Here is a 16,071-nt window from a genome sequence, read left to right as displayed (position 1 = left end):
TTAATATATATTTAACTGCCACGGGCCAAGAATACTTTTAGATTACAAACACATGAATCATATCAAATAAAAAATAATGAATAATAAGATAGCAAGTGAAACATAATAAATATAAAATGCTTTTTCTTAATGAATTTCATTATCATGCCGCGTGTTACAAAATGAAGAGGCCAGAATATGAATACAATCCTAATTATATTGATTAGTAGTCCAGGTCGGATTTGAGAAGAATTTCTACTTTCTATCATATACAAGACGCATATATTTTGGATACAAAGAAACAATCGATGTCATGCATTCCAAATCCTGTTGCGGTTAGGCTTTACGACACCTTCTTCTTAAGCTGGTAGGGATATTTTTGATATATTGAAATGCTACTGACCACAAGTGGAAGAGCCACAGGCAACATATGGAAGGTGGTTTTCCTTCAAAAATGAACTGCAACAATGCTGTAACTAGAAGTGCAGAAACAATGACAAATCCCTGCAACCACATCAGAACCACAACACACCCGTAAGTACCTTCATACAATAGCCAAGACAAAAATGAATCCTTTTCTCCCGACCAAGTATAATTCGATCTATAAATTACTAGGTTCCTCATTCATTTAATTGTTTTTATAAGTTATCTAGTAACTATATCCCTAGTTTAAACCAGCATTACATATGACCAGATATGTGCAGTTTGATGATTTAAACTTTCTATAATTGCTTCATCAATACAGTTCAGCATCTTCTAAGCTAGTAATCATATATACTAAAAATAAAAAACCTTATGCTTTCTCCAAAGTAACTAGTTTTTTCACCTTTCTAACACCACCGGCATGGGTTGTAATTAAACCTACAAGAATTCCGCCAAGGGCATTGGAAATCACTGGAATCTGAAATGAATAAATATCAATATATCACTCGTCCGAAGTTGAGATACAAGACTAACATTAATTAAAGAGGCAAACTCAAAGCAGGTAAATAGAATGCATAGGGCAAGGCACTAAAAATTTCCAAATGATGAACTTTGTATAAATTACAATATAACAGCCTTCAAAAATACAATTCAATTATTAACTTTTTTAGAACAATTAATTTGAGCATAAATCTATGGCTTATCATTTTGCAGAAAAGATGAAAGTCAACATGATTGGATAACATCAACGAAAACCTTAACAAAAATTTAAAAAAAAAAAAAAATCCTTCAGCTAGGTACAGCTAAATGCAAATGCTTAACCAGAGGACCAAGATTTGATCTTTTCGAGTCTCTTAGACCTATCCAGAAACATGGCTCAAATATGTAATGCTACGAAATAGGACCAAAAAGGGCCAAATAATAGTAAGAAAATTACCAAAGTTAAAGGAGTCCAACCATAAAAGAACCCTTTTCTCTCATAGCTTTCCCATCTGGAGATTTCAAAGTACTAAGACACAAACATAGACTCCCAACGATAGACATCTCTATTGTCATCAAGTATGATGAGTGTCTTTTAACCTGTCATAAAATGAATGAATACTACAAGTATAAACAAAAAACATATGAATAAAAAAAAAAATCTGAAACTTTAAATTCTGGTAACCTGAGAGGCCCATTGACACAATGCAGAAGCCAACCCAGAGAGCACTGAAGCAACTAATACTGGAACAATCCCGTAAAATAAAATCTGATCGGCATTACCACCAGTAGAACCTTTGCTAGAGCTTTCACCAATGCTTAAAAGAACAGCAGCAACTATCAACAAGAACAAAGCCCCAATTTGTTGAATTGATTGTTTCTGCCTGTATTAAGTTATTATTAGATGCCTTGAACACCCTCAAGATCTTATTTAATACAAAGCACTTTTCATCTAGATTTTCATTCCTTCAGGGAAATTTACTAGCAAGTATGAAAGTATTAAACCACAATTTAATGCATATCGCAACTTAATGGTAAAGTGAGCAACAAACAATATATCACTTCTGATATACAAGCACTATTCAATCAAACCATATACCAGCCTAACATGGAAGATAGTTAAAGTTTCTTCTAGAGCACATTTGAACATGAGTTAGATCTAGCAAAGCATAAACATTAAGGATGTTAATCTCGTGGTATACCTCAATATTAAGTAAGTGAAGAATGCAGTGAAAAGTATCTTTGTCTGATTCAGCATTGTGAAAGTGAGTGAATCAAGATTCCTGTACGAAATTTGCAACAAGCTATTTTGAAGAGCATAGATAGCTGCAGGAAGTCCTGATGCAGTCAATGCACCAATCACAGTCCATTCTTTGCATGCTTTCTTTAAAGTGCCCTCTCTTCCCATGAAAATTACTGCGCATATAACCTAAAAAACATATAAAAAGAATACTTGAGTTTTCCCCAATAAATAGTTAGAGAAGCAATGAACAGTACATATGACTAATCGAGACAAATTTGATTAATAGTTACCTTTACAATCTCACATGCCAAAACAGATGAAGTTACAATAACTTCTTTTCTGTGAGAGGAAAGGGAAATGAGGTTAAAAATACAGGTTCATACAACCATTGACTATAAAATGTCACTGCTTCATGCACAAGGATATGATTAGAAAATCAATTCCAAATTTAACACATTAAATCCCCCCCACGTGAATAATAACTTATAAGTAAGGATACACTAACAAATAAATCCCAATCAGAATGATTTTGGTAGAAAAACAATCTAATCTTTATCATTAAAACCAAAAGTACTTAACATGCATATGCCTATAAGATATAAAGGCAAGGCAAATGGCATGAACTGAAAATGTTTCATTACACTAACATGAAGTAGCACAACTTTCAGGATAAAAAGAGGAAATTCCTTCCATTATGAAGGAAACAGACTAGTGGACAAGGACATATAAGTGGGATATCGGCTTTTCATTCAAACCCAGGCCCTCATTTCAGACAGTTTCTCAGCCTAGCAATCATATTCCCATCTACATTAATATTTTAGGATGTCACACGCTCAATATAAGGAAATGAATGCAGCTAACATCGCTTTCTAAATCCCATCTCTCTTTTTTTTTTTTTTTTGGGGGGGGGCCACTCTGGACCATACTGGCCATTCTTCAAGTCAACAAATAGCTCAAAAGGAAATAAAACAATGTCTCAACTTCTAGAACCCTAATTGCATGGATTCTTGAAAATAAAAGCCCTCTCTTTTTCTGCAATTTATCTCAAAATTTCGCCATTGGAAATTGACAAATACACACACACGTATACAGTTGCTTAGTCATCCTTTTATACTTTTTGATCGATACTAGCGCGATTAATCAGGTCCATCTTGTTTTTCCAATGCCCTAATTTAATCTTGCCAACAACCACTAACTAAATGACGATCTGTTAACGTAAGGGAGTCAATTGACCTAAAAAGGAAGTTAATTTAAATTGCCCTTGTTCACAGGAACATCTTTATAGATATAAAACCTGCCCTCTGTCACTATTGGATAAACATCTAAAATACCAAAATCTTAACATGTCAAGCCGAAAATATTACGAGCGATTTATCATGTTCAGGATAAACTGACAATGCATTAATTGGCGTTCATGTTTAATCAACAGGAATGCAAAATAGCCCCATAATCTCGTTGGATGTGAGAATCCAGACCCAAACAGTAAATAACAGAAAAGTAATCAAGGCAAATTGGATTCTTAAAAGTAAATTTGAAAAAACACCTGATGAACCATTTAGAAATCAAAGGCTGAGCACCATATTGCAAGGTGAGGAGGATCGAATACAGCCAAACCCTTGCATTCATCCCGTGTGAGCCTTGCGTGGTACCTCTGGACTTAGGTGTGCCGCCATTGCTGGCGACTACAAATACTAAGGTTGACTGGTTCTCTCAACTCCGAATTTCTTTTTCTTCACCCTCCGGTTTGGATCTGATGCGAAGCCAAAATCATTCCCCTTATGAAACGCTTTTCTTACCAGGAGGGAAATCCCGCGATGCCCAAAAAACGGCGTCGTTCGTGAACCCGCGGGCCGGGTTTGACAAACAGATCATTAGTTCGTCATACTAAAACAGATTATAACAATAAATAAATTAAAAATGAAAACAGATTGACGCATGAAGCTGTTAGTGGGAAAATATTTTACCTCACGGCAGCAATAGAATCGGCTGGTGTGGACCAGCAATTAATTTGTTTCTTGGCTCCTCCTCAGTCCTCTTACGCTGTGTTTGGCTCGATGGAGGGAAGGAGAGGGGAGGGATTTTAATCAAGGGAAGGGGAGGGGAGGAAAGGAGAGGGTAGCTACAAAGGGGAGGGGAGGGAGGAGGAAGGGAGGGGAGGGATTTAATGATCTCCTGTTTGGATTGATTGGAAGGGAGGGGAGGGAGCAATTTTAATAATACCTTATTTTGTTCTAATAAAAAATTGACTATTTTAACCTTATAAAATTTAAATGAATTTTTTCACTTTTTTATTTTGTTAAGATATAACTATATATATAATACAATTCACCAATTTTGATTTACAAGACATAGTCACACACTTATAAAATATCAAGATAAAAAATCACGAGTGATAGATTTCAATCAGAGAAAAGACCTTGAAGGTGAAAGAAAATACCAACAACCTCTTGGAATTAGAAGAAGAGAAAAAAAAGTTTACAAATGCTCACTAATTTTGGAGACAATTATCTTAATAACCTCTTGTTAGATGCTCAAAAAAACTCTCTTATGTAGAAATGTTTACGACTGATTAGAGGTTAACAAATCAAAAGGGTATATAAGGAATTAAAATATTATCTCTCATCTCCCCTCTAAAAAACCCCACTTTTGGAGGGGAGGCTAGAAGGGAAGGGGAGGGGAGAAGAATCCCTCCCCTCTTTAAAAAACATCTTAACCAAACGAGGGAAGAGAAGTGGCTCCCCTCCCCTCCTAAAAAATTACACCAACCAAACAAGAGGAGGGGAGCAACTCCCCTCCCCTCCCCTCCAAAAATCCCGTACCAAACATAACGTTAGGGTTTGTTTGGTTGGAGGGGAGGGGAGGGGAAATGAGCCCCTCCCCTCATTTGGTTAAAAATTTTGGAGGGGACCCCTCTCCTCCCTCCTCCCATTTCCTCTCCAAATTGAGGGTTTTTGGAGGGGAGTCAAATTTTTAGACCATTATGCCCTTGTAGTTTTTTTAATATTCTACTTCTACCCATAAAATATATTATTATAATATTTATTTCAAATAAAAAATATATTATCCTAAGTAAAAAAATAAAAAATATATACATTATTATAATTAAAAATATATTATAAAAAATTATTTAAATATATTTTAAAGTTGGAAAAAAGATAGCCTAAAGAAAATAAAATTTCATTTTTCTTAGAGCATATAAAATTTGTTAATTTGATTATTTTAAATATATTATTATATTAATTAGAATAAAAAATTACTGTACCAATTTTTTAATACACATATTAACATGATAAGACTGATTTTTTATTAAATTATATGATTTAAATTAAGATGTAAATTAATTTATATAATATATCAATAAAAAACATAAACTAATATGTAAGGATAAAATGGTAAATTGATTATTACTATCCCTCCCCTCCCCTCCTTGAACCAAACAAGGGATCATTAAATACCCTCCCCTCCCCTCCTTTTTAATCAAACAAACAAGGTGAGGATGAAACCTCCCCTCCCCTCCCCTCCCCTCCCCTTCCCTCACCTTGTTTGGTTTGATTAAAAAGGAGGGGAGGGGAGGGGAGGGTATTTAATGATCCCTTGTTTGGTTCAAGGAGGGGAGGGGAGGGATAGTAATAATCAATTTACCATTTTATCCTTACATATTAGTTTATGTTTTTTATTGATATATTATATAAATTAATTTACATCTTAATTTAAATCATATAATTTAATAAAAAAATCAGTTTTATCATGTTAATATGTGTATTAAAAAATTGGTACAGTAATTTTTTATTCTAATTAATATAATAATATATTTAAAATAATCAAATTAACAAATTTTATATGCTCTAAGAAAAATGAAATTTTATTTTCTTTAGGCTATCTTTTTTTCCAGCTTTAAAATATATTTAATAATAATATATTTATAAAAAACAATTAATTTTATAATATTATAATTTTTATTTAAATAATTTTTTATTTTTAAATAATTTTTATAATATATTTTTAATTATAATAATGTATATTTTTTTTATTTTTTTTATTTAGGATGATATATTTTTTATTTGAAATAAATATTATAATAATATATTTTATGGGTAGAAGTGGAATATTAAAAAAACCCATAAGGGCATAATGGTCCAAAATTTTGGCTCCCCTCCAAAAACCCCCAATTTAAAGGGGAGCCAAAATGGGGGGAGAGAGGGGAGGGGAGGGGAGGGGACATTTTAGCTCCCCTCCCCTCCAAAATTTTCAACCAAATGAGGGGAGGGACTCCCCTCCCCTCCCCTCCCCTCCCCTCCAACCAAACACACCCTTAAGGGCCTGTTTGGTTTGAGGGGAGGGAGGGTAGGGGAGGGGAGGGGAGGTTTTATCCTCACCTTGTTTAGTTTGATTAAAAAGGAGGGGAGGGGAGGGTATTTAATGATCCCTTGTTTGGTTCAAGGAGGGGAGGGGAGGGATAGTAATAATCAATTTACCATTTTACCCTTACATATTAGTTTATGTTTTTTATTGATATATTATATAAATTAATTTACATCTTAATTTAAAGTATATAATTTAATAAAAATTCAGTCTTATCATGTTAATATGTGTATTAAAAAATTGGTATAGTAATTTTTTATTCTAATTAATATAATAATATATTTAAAATAATCAAATTAACAAATTTTATATGCTCTAAGAAAAATGAAATTTTATTTTCTTTAGGCTATCTTTTTTTCCAGCTTTAAAATATATTTAATAAATAATATATTTATAAAAAACAATTAATTTTATATATTATAATTTTTTATTTAAATAATTTTTTATTTATAAATCATTTTTATAATATATTTTTAATTATAATAATGTATATATATTTTTATTTTTTTACTTAGGATAATATATTTTTTATTTGAAATAAATATTATAATAACATATTTTATGAGTAGAAGTGGAATATTAAAAAAACCATAAGGGCATAATGGTCCAAAATTTTAGCTCCCCTCCAAAAACCCCCAATTTGGAGGGGAGCCAAAATGGGGAGGGGAGGGGAGGGAGGGGAGGGGACATTTTAGCTCCCCTCCCCTCCAAATTTTTAACCAAATGAGGGGAGGGGCTCATTTTCCCTCTCCTCCCCTCCTCTCCCCTCCAACCAAACACACCCTAAGTCCTAACCATGGCTTTCTTGGAGATTCGTTCAGCGAGACAACGCAATCTTTGCAGGATCTTTACCTGAACAGGATTTTAAATTTAACCTTTGGTTTTTTCGGTTTTGACCAGGGGAGAAAAGAAGCATAGAAACCATTTTTCCCCCCTAGTTATTTATTACTCTCTCTTTCTTGTATAAGATTCTATTAACTAAATTATATTATTTAAAAAACAGTTAAAATTAATTTTAAAAAATAAATATGTAAAAATTAAATCTCTGTTTTTTTTTCCCGAGTATCTTCTTGTTTAATGAAAAGGCAAATAAGGGAGAAAAATACTATTAATGAGACAAAAGATGAGAGAAAATGAAATGTGACAATAAGATAAGAAGAGAGCATAGAAAATTAATGAGAAAAAATTGGTAAAAATATAATTAATGTTTAGACAATTCTTATAGGATTTTGTTAAAAAACCAAACTAATTTAAATTTTGGAATATTATAAATAGAATTGGAGGCAGTATATATTAAACATGTAAAATTAAAATGGCAACCTCCTATCCCATCCCAGAATAAATGGTGTATTTGGATTAACGGCCATAAAAATGACTTTTATTTCATTGAGTTTTATAAATTTGAATTAGGGTAAAATTTAATTAATGTGATGTGATTTATGTTTGAATTATCTTTATAAAAAAGTCAATAGCAAACAATTACCACCCAAACATATAAGACATAGCTTAGTATTCATAACATGCTTGCAAATTTAACATTTTCATAATGTAATGATATGTTTAGAAACTATAATGTATTACTCATAAATCGCATAGGCCTATGACATGCTTCAAGTATAATCGCATATACAATATATAAGTTCATAAAGTCACATAAACATAACAAACATATCATACATGCAAGTAAATATCAAGCACATAAGAGTAAGGTAAAATTTGATACCTTTTACTTGTCACATTCATTCTCTTGCTCCCATTACAACCAACATTTGAAGTTGCTTGACTAACATTTCCCTTTCATCTTCTTTGATGTCAAATGGCTCTAATTGCATTAACGCATCGTAACATTTACTTATTAGAGCCATAACAATAAGCCGTTTCCAAGCATAACTCTCTTGAATATATTTTAACCTCCAACTTTTAAAATTTCAATCCAATTTTTCTAAAATTAATTCTAGATGTTATTTCTACATAATTTGCATGTACAATCTATTTTCAAACTCAAAATAAACAAAATTTTATTCTTTCCTTTAGAACTGAACTTGGCCAAAATATTATAGGGTTTAGGGCAAAATTTCATTTTCAAGTCCAATACTTCCAAACTTACTTTATCACTTATATTCTACACAATTTTTCATTTTAAACGCATTGGCAGCATCAAAATCATCGAAATCCAACCCTAACATAAACCCTAGCTATGGCCAAAAATTACAAAATATCAAGGAAAAGTTAGATTTTTTTTTAATTTCATCACAAAATTATTTAATTTCTACTCTTTTCTTCTTCTTAATTATTAATCTAATTTCAATAAATCCTTTCCATAACTTAACCATAATTGGACAGCACCTCCTTTTAGGGTTTCTAGCTTTCAATTACCATCAAAACCATATTTAAACTCAACAATCTATATGGCTGCACAAACCCTAACTTATGTGGAAGCTTGGGTTTGCTTAAGTTCTCTTGCTCTTCTTCTTATTCTTTCTCTCTTCTTTTTAGGACAAAAATTTTCAACCTTCTCTCTTCTAAGTTGACCAACATTCTTCATACAATTGGGGGAATTTATAAAGCTTCCCAAGTTAACCCTTCATACTCTGCAATCAATCTTGTATAAAATTACAATGGTCATATGTCATATTTTCTAAGCCTCTATATAAGTTCAAAGACTGTATTCTGCTCTCAAGCTTCCATGTTCCTTGACTAAAATGGAAAGTAGTTTGAAATCCAAAGAGGTTTTCTTTTCAATTTTGTTCTTTAACAATTACTACAATTCCAACACCACCCTTCTATGAAAATGGTGCCTAAAATAGGGAGAAATTCGTCCAAAAATAAACCCTAGTTTACTTCTCCATCAATTTTGTAATATTGCACCATATCTGGTACTATTTTGGATCCTGACTTTTCCAATAGCACTGACATGTGTTCTAATATCCTTGTCCTGCTGTTACACTCGCTCTCTTATTGTATATGACTTTAAATGATGATAATAACTAAATATAAAGTGCCTTTAGGGTTTTTATTTCTTAAGGGAAACATTAAATTACTTTATTCCATCGTAACTTTAACACAAATACTTTCTAATGTTTCTTGGTTCTATAAATTCACTCATCTACTTCACTAGCTCCCTTTTATCATAGGAAAATTCTCTAATTTTTTTCAGACCAAAACTCAACTTGTAGGTATAAAATCATATTCCAAAAACCATTTATTTACTTACTTTAAGAACTATTTTTTTACTTGATTTTAAGAACTACTCAAAATACAACTTGATAGAAAAGGAAAGCAGTTACATAAAGCTATCACAGTAGAAAGGTTTTAATTCATCCTTCAAAACATTCTTAAATAAAAGATTTTGAGTAATTAGAACAAACAACACCATATTAGAAAGGATTTAATTCCCGCCAATATGGTTATAGGAAATAAGCCCTTGATTAACACAACTAACATAAGTCCAAATATCTCAAATTGGGCCTCCAAGTGTCAAATGCAGGAGTAACAACAATACCAAGCCCAAAACACAAATAGATTACAGAATAGCCGATATCATAGATCATAAATAATCAATAAGGTCCATAATAGTTACAAGCACAAGCCTAAGGCATTCGATCTACTACCAGCATTAATCCACAATTTAGAAATATGCAAATCAAGTTTAATAGTCAAATCTCTAATCAATAGAGTATTTTTTTTTTTAAAAAAAAAGAGGCCTTAGGTGGCAATATACAATCCTTCAGCACATGTGAAAAAAAAAAAAAAGACAGAGGCAATATAAAAAGCTATAAAAGCTTAGGCCTCCAGATTTTTCCTTGGTAGCGTAATCCTAGAACTTTCACCCGAAAACATTAATAACTACGGGGGGAGACATAAGGCTCAATAACTAATAGTCTAGCTCATCATACATACCAATATGTGCTTATGAGGTGTCAAATAGGAGAATAAGTATTCATTCATATATCTCAATATTATTCTCAGAGTTTAAAATGCAATTCTCAAGTCTCATAAAAATATATCATTGTTATCATGCAAATGTAATTCCAATGACCACATTCTCTCACTATGAGAAAAACAAGAGCCAAAACGAGTAATCTCTCATTTTGGGAGAAAAACCTAAGCTCATCCCTTATTTTAGAGAATACAAACAAAGGAGGACATTCCCTCACTATGGGAAAGTGTTAGAAACCACCCATCATGCATTAATAAAGGTACTCATCAAGCGACAGTAATAAACACAGTTTACTCACCAATGTCCATCATATGCATCATACTCAAGAAATCCAAAAAGTGGGATTTCCAATTCCATAATCCATTTTCAAATCAAAGTTTAAAAATGTAACATATTATCAAAAACCCAATGATTGCATTTTCAAAACTTAGTCCTATAAGACATAGTTATTTCCAATATATCAACATAATTCCAAGTATATACCAAAATAACTTTTATAGTTCTAAAACATAAAACTACTCACAAACAATATACTAGCATATATAATGAGAGAAAAGTGGTTACTTCTCACCTAAGCAAGGATCAATTATCACAAACAAGTTGCCCCATGCATAACAACACCAATCATAAACAATCTACACAAACACACAATCAGGACATATTAGTTAACAACTAATTAAGTGATCAATAATAACAAATGGGGACTCAAAATCCTAGCTCAACCCAAAACAACTCTCAACTTCAAATTGACCAATCCAAAACTCAATATTCTATCCTAATCCTCAACTGTCTCCCAATTACACCAATTGATTGCAAGTTCCAATTTTCTCAATCTAAATTCATCATAAAAATCAACTCAAATCAATATTCTAAACCAATTAAATATTAATTCTAACTCATATTAACATAAAACAATCATCAAAACTTATTTTGAATCATTACAATATTATTAACTATTATAAACCTCCCAAAAATCATAAACCCTAGGTTCAAATCTCTTAAAACACTAAATCCAAGAAAACTAAACCAATTAAACACTTAGATTAGACCATAAGATTCATTTAAATTCAAAATAATTAGTCAAAATCTTAGTGCATTTGAAATCCTTGAAGAACACTAAGATTTAACCATCTCAATCTTGAAAAATCTATGAAAAAATGATAGAAATGAGGTAAGAATACTTACTCTGATATTTGGAAGCTCAAATATATTCCTAAGGACTAAAATCTACAATCTCAATAGAGCCCGAATGTTCCACCACTCTAAGAAAATCATGTCTGAAATTGATTTTAAAAATCAGTTTGTGACACATTCGCCGTGGGTTGGCCGCGATGAATGTCACATAGCAAGAAAAGACCCGATTTTAAAAATTCATATTTAAGTCCACACATCTCCAAAAATTATAAATTAGGACGGTTTAGAAAATTTGAGATTCTATTTTCAAATTCAAAAGGAATCACTCAAAGATAAGATCAGTAGTTCCTTCAAAATTCTTAATTTCCAAGACTACTAAAAAATGTCCAGGGTCATGACCTCCAATAATAAATCTTAGTAGTTCTAAGCCTCAACATCCAATTTCAACTACTTAATACCTCAATTTTTTAGATAATCAAAGGTTAATTAACTTTAATCCTTGGATTAAAAATTAGGATGTTATAGTAGATATTTCTTTTAAAAATTTACTAGATAACCCCCCTTCCAGTAAAAATTCAGCTTTACATATTTTTAAAGCCAACCTTTTTATTTTCAACAAGCTAAAATAATTTTATAATCTTCTATAATCTCTAAATTAATTTTATCTCATTTTTGTCTGATTATTTGAGGCCTCTATATAATTAAAATAATTGACTTTGACTAATTTTTTCCTAATTAGCCAAAGTTTTCATAATTTGCCAAATTTTTAAAATTCCTTTAAATTTATTCTCAGTGTATTTTTATTATTTTTAACCTCATTTTTCATTTTATGAAATTTTTTTTTAATTTCAGCAAGGAAAAAAAAACCGGACCGGACCGGCCGGTTCGACCGGAAAACCGGTGAACCGGTCTGCAGTCCGGTCTGGTTCAGGTGTTAAACCGGGGGAATATTGAACCGGTAAAGAACCGGTTGAACCGGTCATAACCGGTATTAAACCGGGTAATCCCGGGTCACTGGGTTACTCGGTTTTTTTTTAGCCTGCCAAACACGCGAAACAGCATCGTTTTAATTTTTAAAAAAAATTCCTTCTTCCTTTCCTAATTTCCTATCTCAAACCATTCCTCCTCAGAACCGTTCTCTGCAGCTGCGTCTCTCGCTCCCCCTGAAACAATCGAACTAGAGGGAGAGCCAGATGATACCCACGAGTTCGGCACCTCCTCCTTGTCTCCAGCAAAGAAGATGCACCAGAACCCCCTTCACCGATTCGGCGGCCTCTGCTCCAAGACAATGATGAACCGTGATCCCCTGTTCAGCGCCTCCTCCCTTCTCCTTTTTCGGCGCCTTTCAAAATATGATTAATAGTCATTCTAGGTCTCCCTCTAGTCGGCGCATTCAGGTCTCCAAAACGCTGCCGTCCTCACAGTGAAATGGAGGGGAAAACAAAGATAAAATAAATGGAGAAGGAAAACTAAATAAAAAAAATAAAAAGGAAATAAAATAAAATTTAAAACTGACTTAAGATAATAATAATTGTAAAATTATCTATAACTACTTTTATTTATTTAAAACCAAGCCATTTACAAGAAAATCTCCCAAATAATGCTCACAATTAAATTTTCCAATTAGCTCTTAGAAATCTTCTAAAATGCATTAATAACTCTCCAAAAAATACTCAAAATATTCTTTAAATATATTAAAAATAATGAGTTATCAACATCTCAGCCTATGCTAATGATCTTAGTGATGATGTTATTTTTCATAATGAAGATATACATTTCATTAATATTGTTTGGTACTATCAATTTTTTTGATACATTGTTTGGTACTATTAAATATTTAAACTACTTTTGTGCTTCTCATCTTTTTTTAGTGGTTATTATTTATGAATTTTGTTTTATTTTAATATTATGAATTAAATTATATTATTTTAACATGACCGGTCCGACCCCAGTTCAACCTCGGTTCAACCAGTAACCCTTGACCCACTGTCTCGACCGGTTTAATGTCCAGTCCGGTTTTTTGTTCCTTGAATTTCAGGCATACTTTCTATTATTACCTTTTCGGCCCAAAACTTTTTAAAATTACGATTTGGTCCCTACTAGGGTGTAACCTCAAGAATGATCTCATTAAATTAACATGATTTATGGCCCATAATCATCTCAATTTCTCATACTCAGCCCTTGAGATTTTATTAGAGTCTTTATCTTCCTCGTCCTTTAGTCCCAAAAAACTTTCACTTTACAACTTAGTTCTTAAGAATCTTTCTACTTTTTAATGATATTTCTAGGACTTCTATCAAAATAAATCTGGTAGCGTAACATTCTAAGTTTTAAGCTGAGGATTAGAGTTAATTAAGATTTGTTTAGCTATAAAAATTGAGATATTAAGTAGTTGAAACTGGATGTTGAGGCTTAGAAATACCAAGATTTAATGATTGGAAGGGCAAAAAGATTTTTCCTTTAAGTGATCCTTTTTTTAGTAGTCTTGGAAATTAGGTGCTTTTAAGGGCAAAAAGATTTTTCCTTTGAATGATCCTTTTTGCATTGAAAAATAGACATCCCAAGTTTTTCAAAGAGCCGAAATTTTTAATTTTTGAAGATCCTTGGATTTAGTTATGAATTTTCAAAGTCAAACCTTTTATTTGTGTTTTCGCTAGATGTTTGCTAGATATTTGCTATAACAAATAACACAGTGTGTTGACTATGTCATTTGCTAGATCTATACTAAATGTTCATTATAGTGAACAACACAGTGTTGACTGTATCGTTTGTTAGATGTTCGCTATAGCAAATGCATCAAAATTTAGTTTTATAAGTCTGTTTCAGATGCAATTTTTAGGAGGTTTGGGGAGAAGAACTCAGGGCTCTGGTAGGATTTGTTGTTTTTGGTTAAGGAGAGTATATTTTGAAAAAAAAAAATAAAAGTAAGTATTCCTAACCTCATTTCTATCCTTTTCTATTAGATTTTTTTTAAGGATTGAAATAGTTAAATCTTAAGGTTCTTCAAGAATTTCAAATGGTTTGAGGTTTTGACCAATCTTTTTTTATTTCAACGACTTCTATGGACTGATCTAAGTGTTTAATTGGTTTACTTTTCTTAGATTTGGAGTTTGGAAGAATTTGTTTGATTTTTAGGAGGTTTATGATGTTTAATGATATTGTAATGATTCAAAATGAGTTTTGATGATTGGGTTATGTTAATATGAGTTAGAATTGATGTTTAATTGGTTTAGAATGTTGATTTGAGCTGATTTTAATATTTGATTATTTTTTTATGATAAATCTAGATTGAGAACACTAGGGCTTCTAATCAATTGGTGTATTTGGGAGATAATTGAGGATTTCTATAAGTTGATTGATATATTAGAATAGTGTATTGAATTTGGATTGGTCAATTTAAAGTTAATTAAGAAAAGTTTTGGGTTGAATTAGGATTTTGAGCCCCCAATTGTCATTGTCAACCACTAGATTAATTTGTTAACTAATATGTGGTGATTATATGTTTGTGTAGATTATTTGTCATTGGTGCTATTATGCACAAAGTAACTTGTTTGTGGTAATTGATCATTACTTAAGTGAGAGGTAACCACTTTTCACTTGTTATATATGCTAGTATGTTGTTTGTGAGTAGTTTCATTATTTTAAAGCTATAAAAGTTACATTGGTATATACTTGGAATTATGTTGATATATTGAAATGATTATGTCTTATAGGATTGAGTTTTGAAAATGCAATTCTTGGGTCTTTGATAATATGTTACCACTTCAGACTTTGATTTGGAAATGAATTATGGAATTGGAAATTGACCATTTGTTGGATTTCTTGAGTATGATGCATATGATGAGCATTGGTGAGTGAGCTGTGTTTATTATTGTCACGTGATAAGTGCCTCTATTAATGCATGATAGTTGGCTTCCAGCACTTTCCCTGTAGTGAGAGAAGTTCCTCCTTTGTTCGTAATTCTGTATTCTGCCAAAGTGAGGAATTAGCTTACATTTATCTCCCAAAGTGAGAGATTAGCCATTTTGGCTCTTATTTCCCCTGGAGTGAGGGAATGTGGTCATTGGGATTACATTTGCATGATAATACTAATACATTATTATGAGACTGGAGAAATTCAATTTGAACATTAAGATCAGTGATATTGATACATATGCATGATTACTTATTGTCTATAACTATCTTACTTGATGCGTCACAAGTACATATTAGTGTGTATGATGAGTTGAACTATTGGTTACTAAGGTCACCCCGTGGTTATTACTGTTTTCAGGTAAAAGTCCTAGGGTCGTGCTACCAAGGAAGAATTCGGAGGCCTAAGTTTTTACAGCTTCTTGTATTGCCTCCATCTCTTTGTATGTGCTGAAGGATTATATATGGCCACCTAGAACCCCTTTCTTTTACATACTCTATTGATTAAAGATTTGATTGTTAAACCTATTTTGTGGATTTCTGAATTATAGATTAAATGCTAGTAGTAGGCCAGAGGCCTTAGGTTTGTGCTTGTGTT

The 16,071-nt window shown here is 31.9% G+C and overlaps 1 protein-coding gene across 1 annotated transcript; it reads right to left on the bottom strand.

Annotated features, from left to right (window-relative positions):
- LOC114714578 (UDP-N-acetylglucosamine transporter ROCK1-like) lies at positions 1–3,780 on the bottom strand. The gene is given in 9 exon segments (XM_028899322.1): positions 1–402; positions 405–483; positions 806–880; positions 1,340–1,374; positions 1,377–1,482; positions 1,568–1,766; positions 2,085–2,311; positions 2,416–2,464; positions 3,669–3,780. Coding segments are annotated over 9 exon segments (933 nt in total). The 5' UTR covers positions 3,752–3,780; the 3' UTR covers positions 1–322.
- Positions 3,781–16,071: the final 12,291 nt, after the last annotated feature.

This window comes from Neltuma alba, unplaced genomic scaffold, assembly GCF_004799145.2.
Source record: "Neltuma alba isolate B1F8T4 unplaced genomic scaffold, ASM479914v2 tig00011511_pilon, whole genome shotgun sequence".
Taxonomy (NCBI): Eukaryota; Viridiplantae; Streptophyta; class Magnoliopsida; order Fabales; family Fabaceae; genus Neltuma; species Neltuma alba.
The sequence above is the reverse complement of the archived record's forward strand: the minus strand, read 5'-3'. Positions and strand labels throughout refer to the sequence as shown.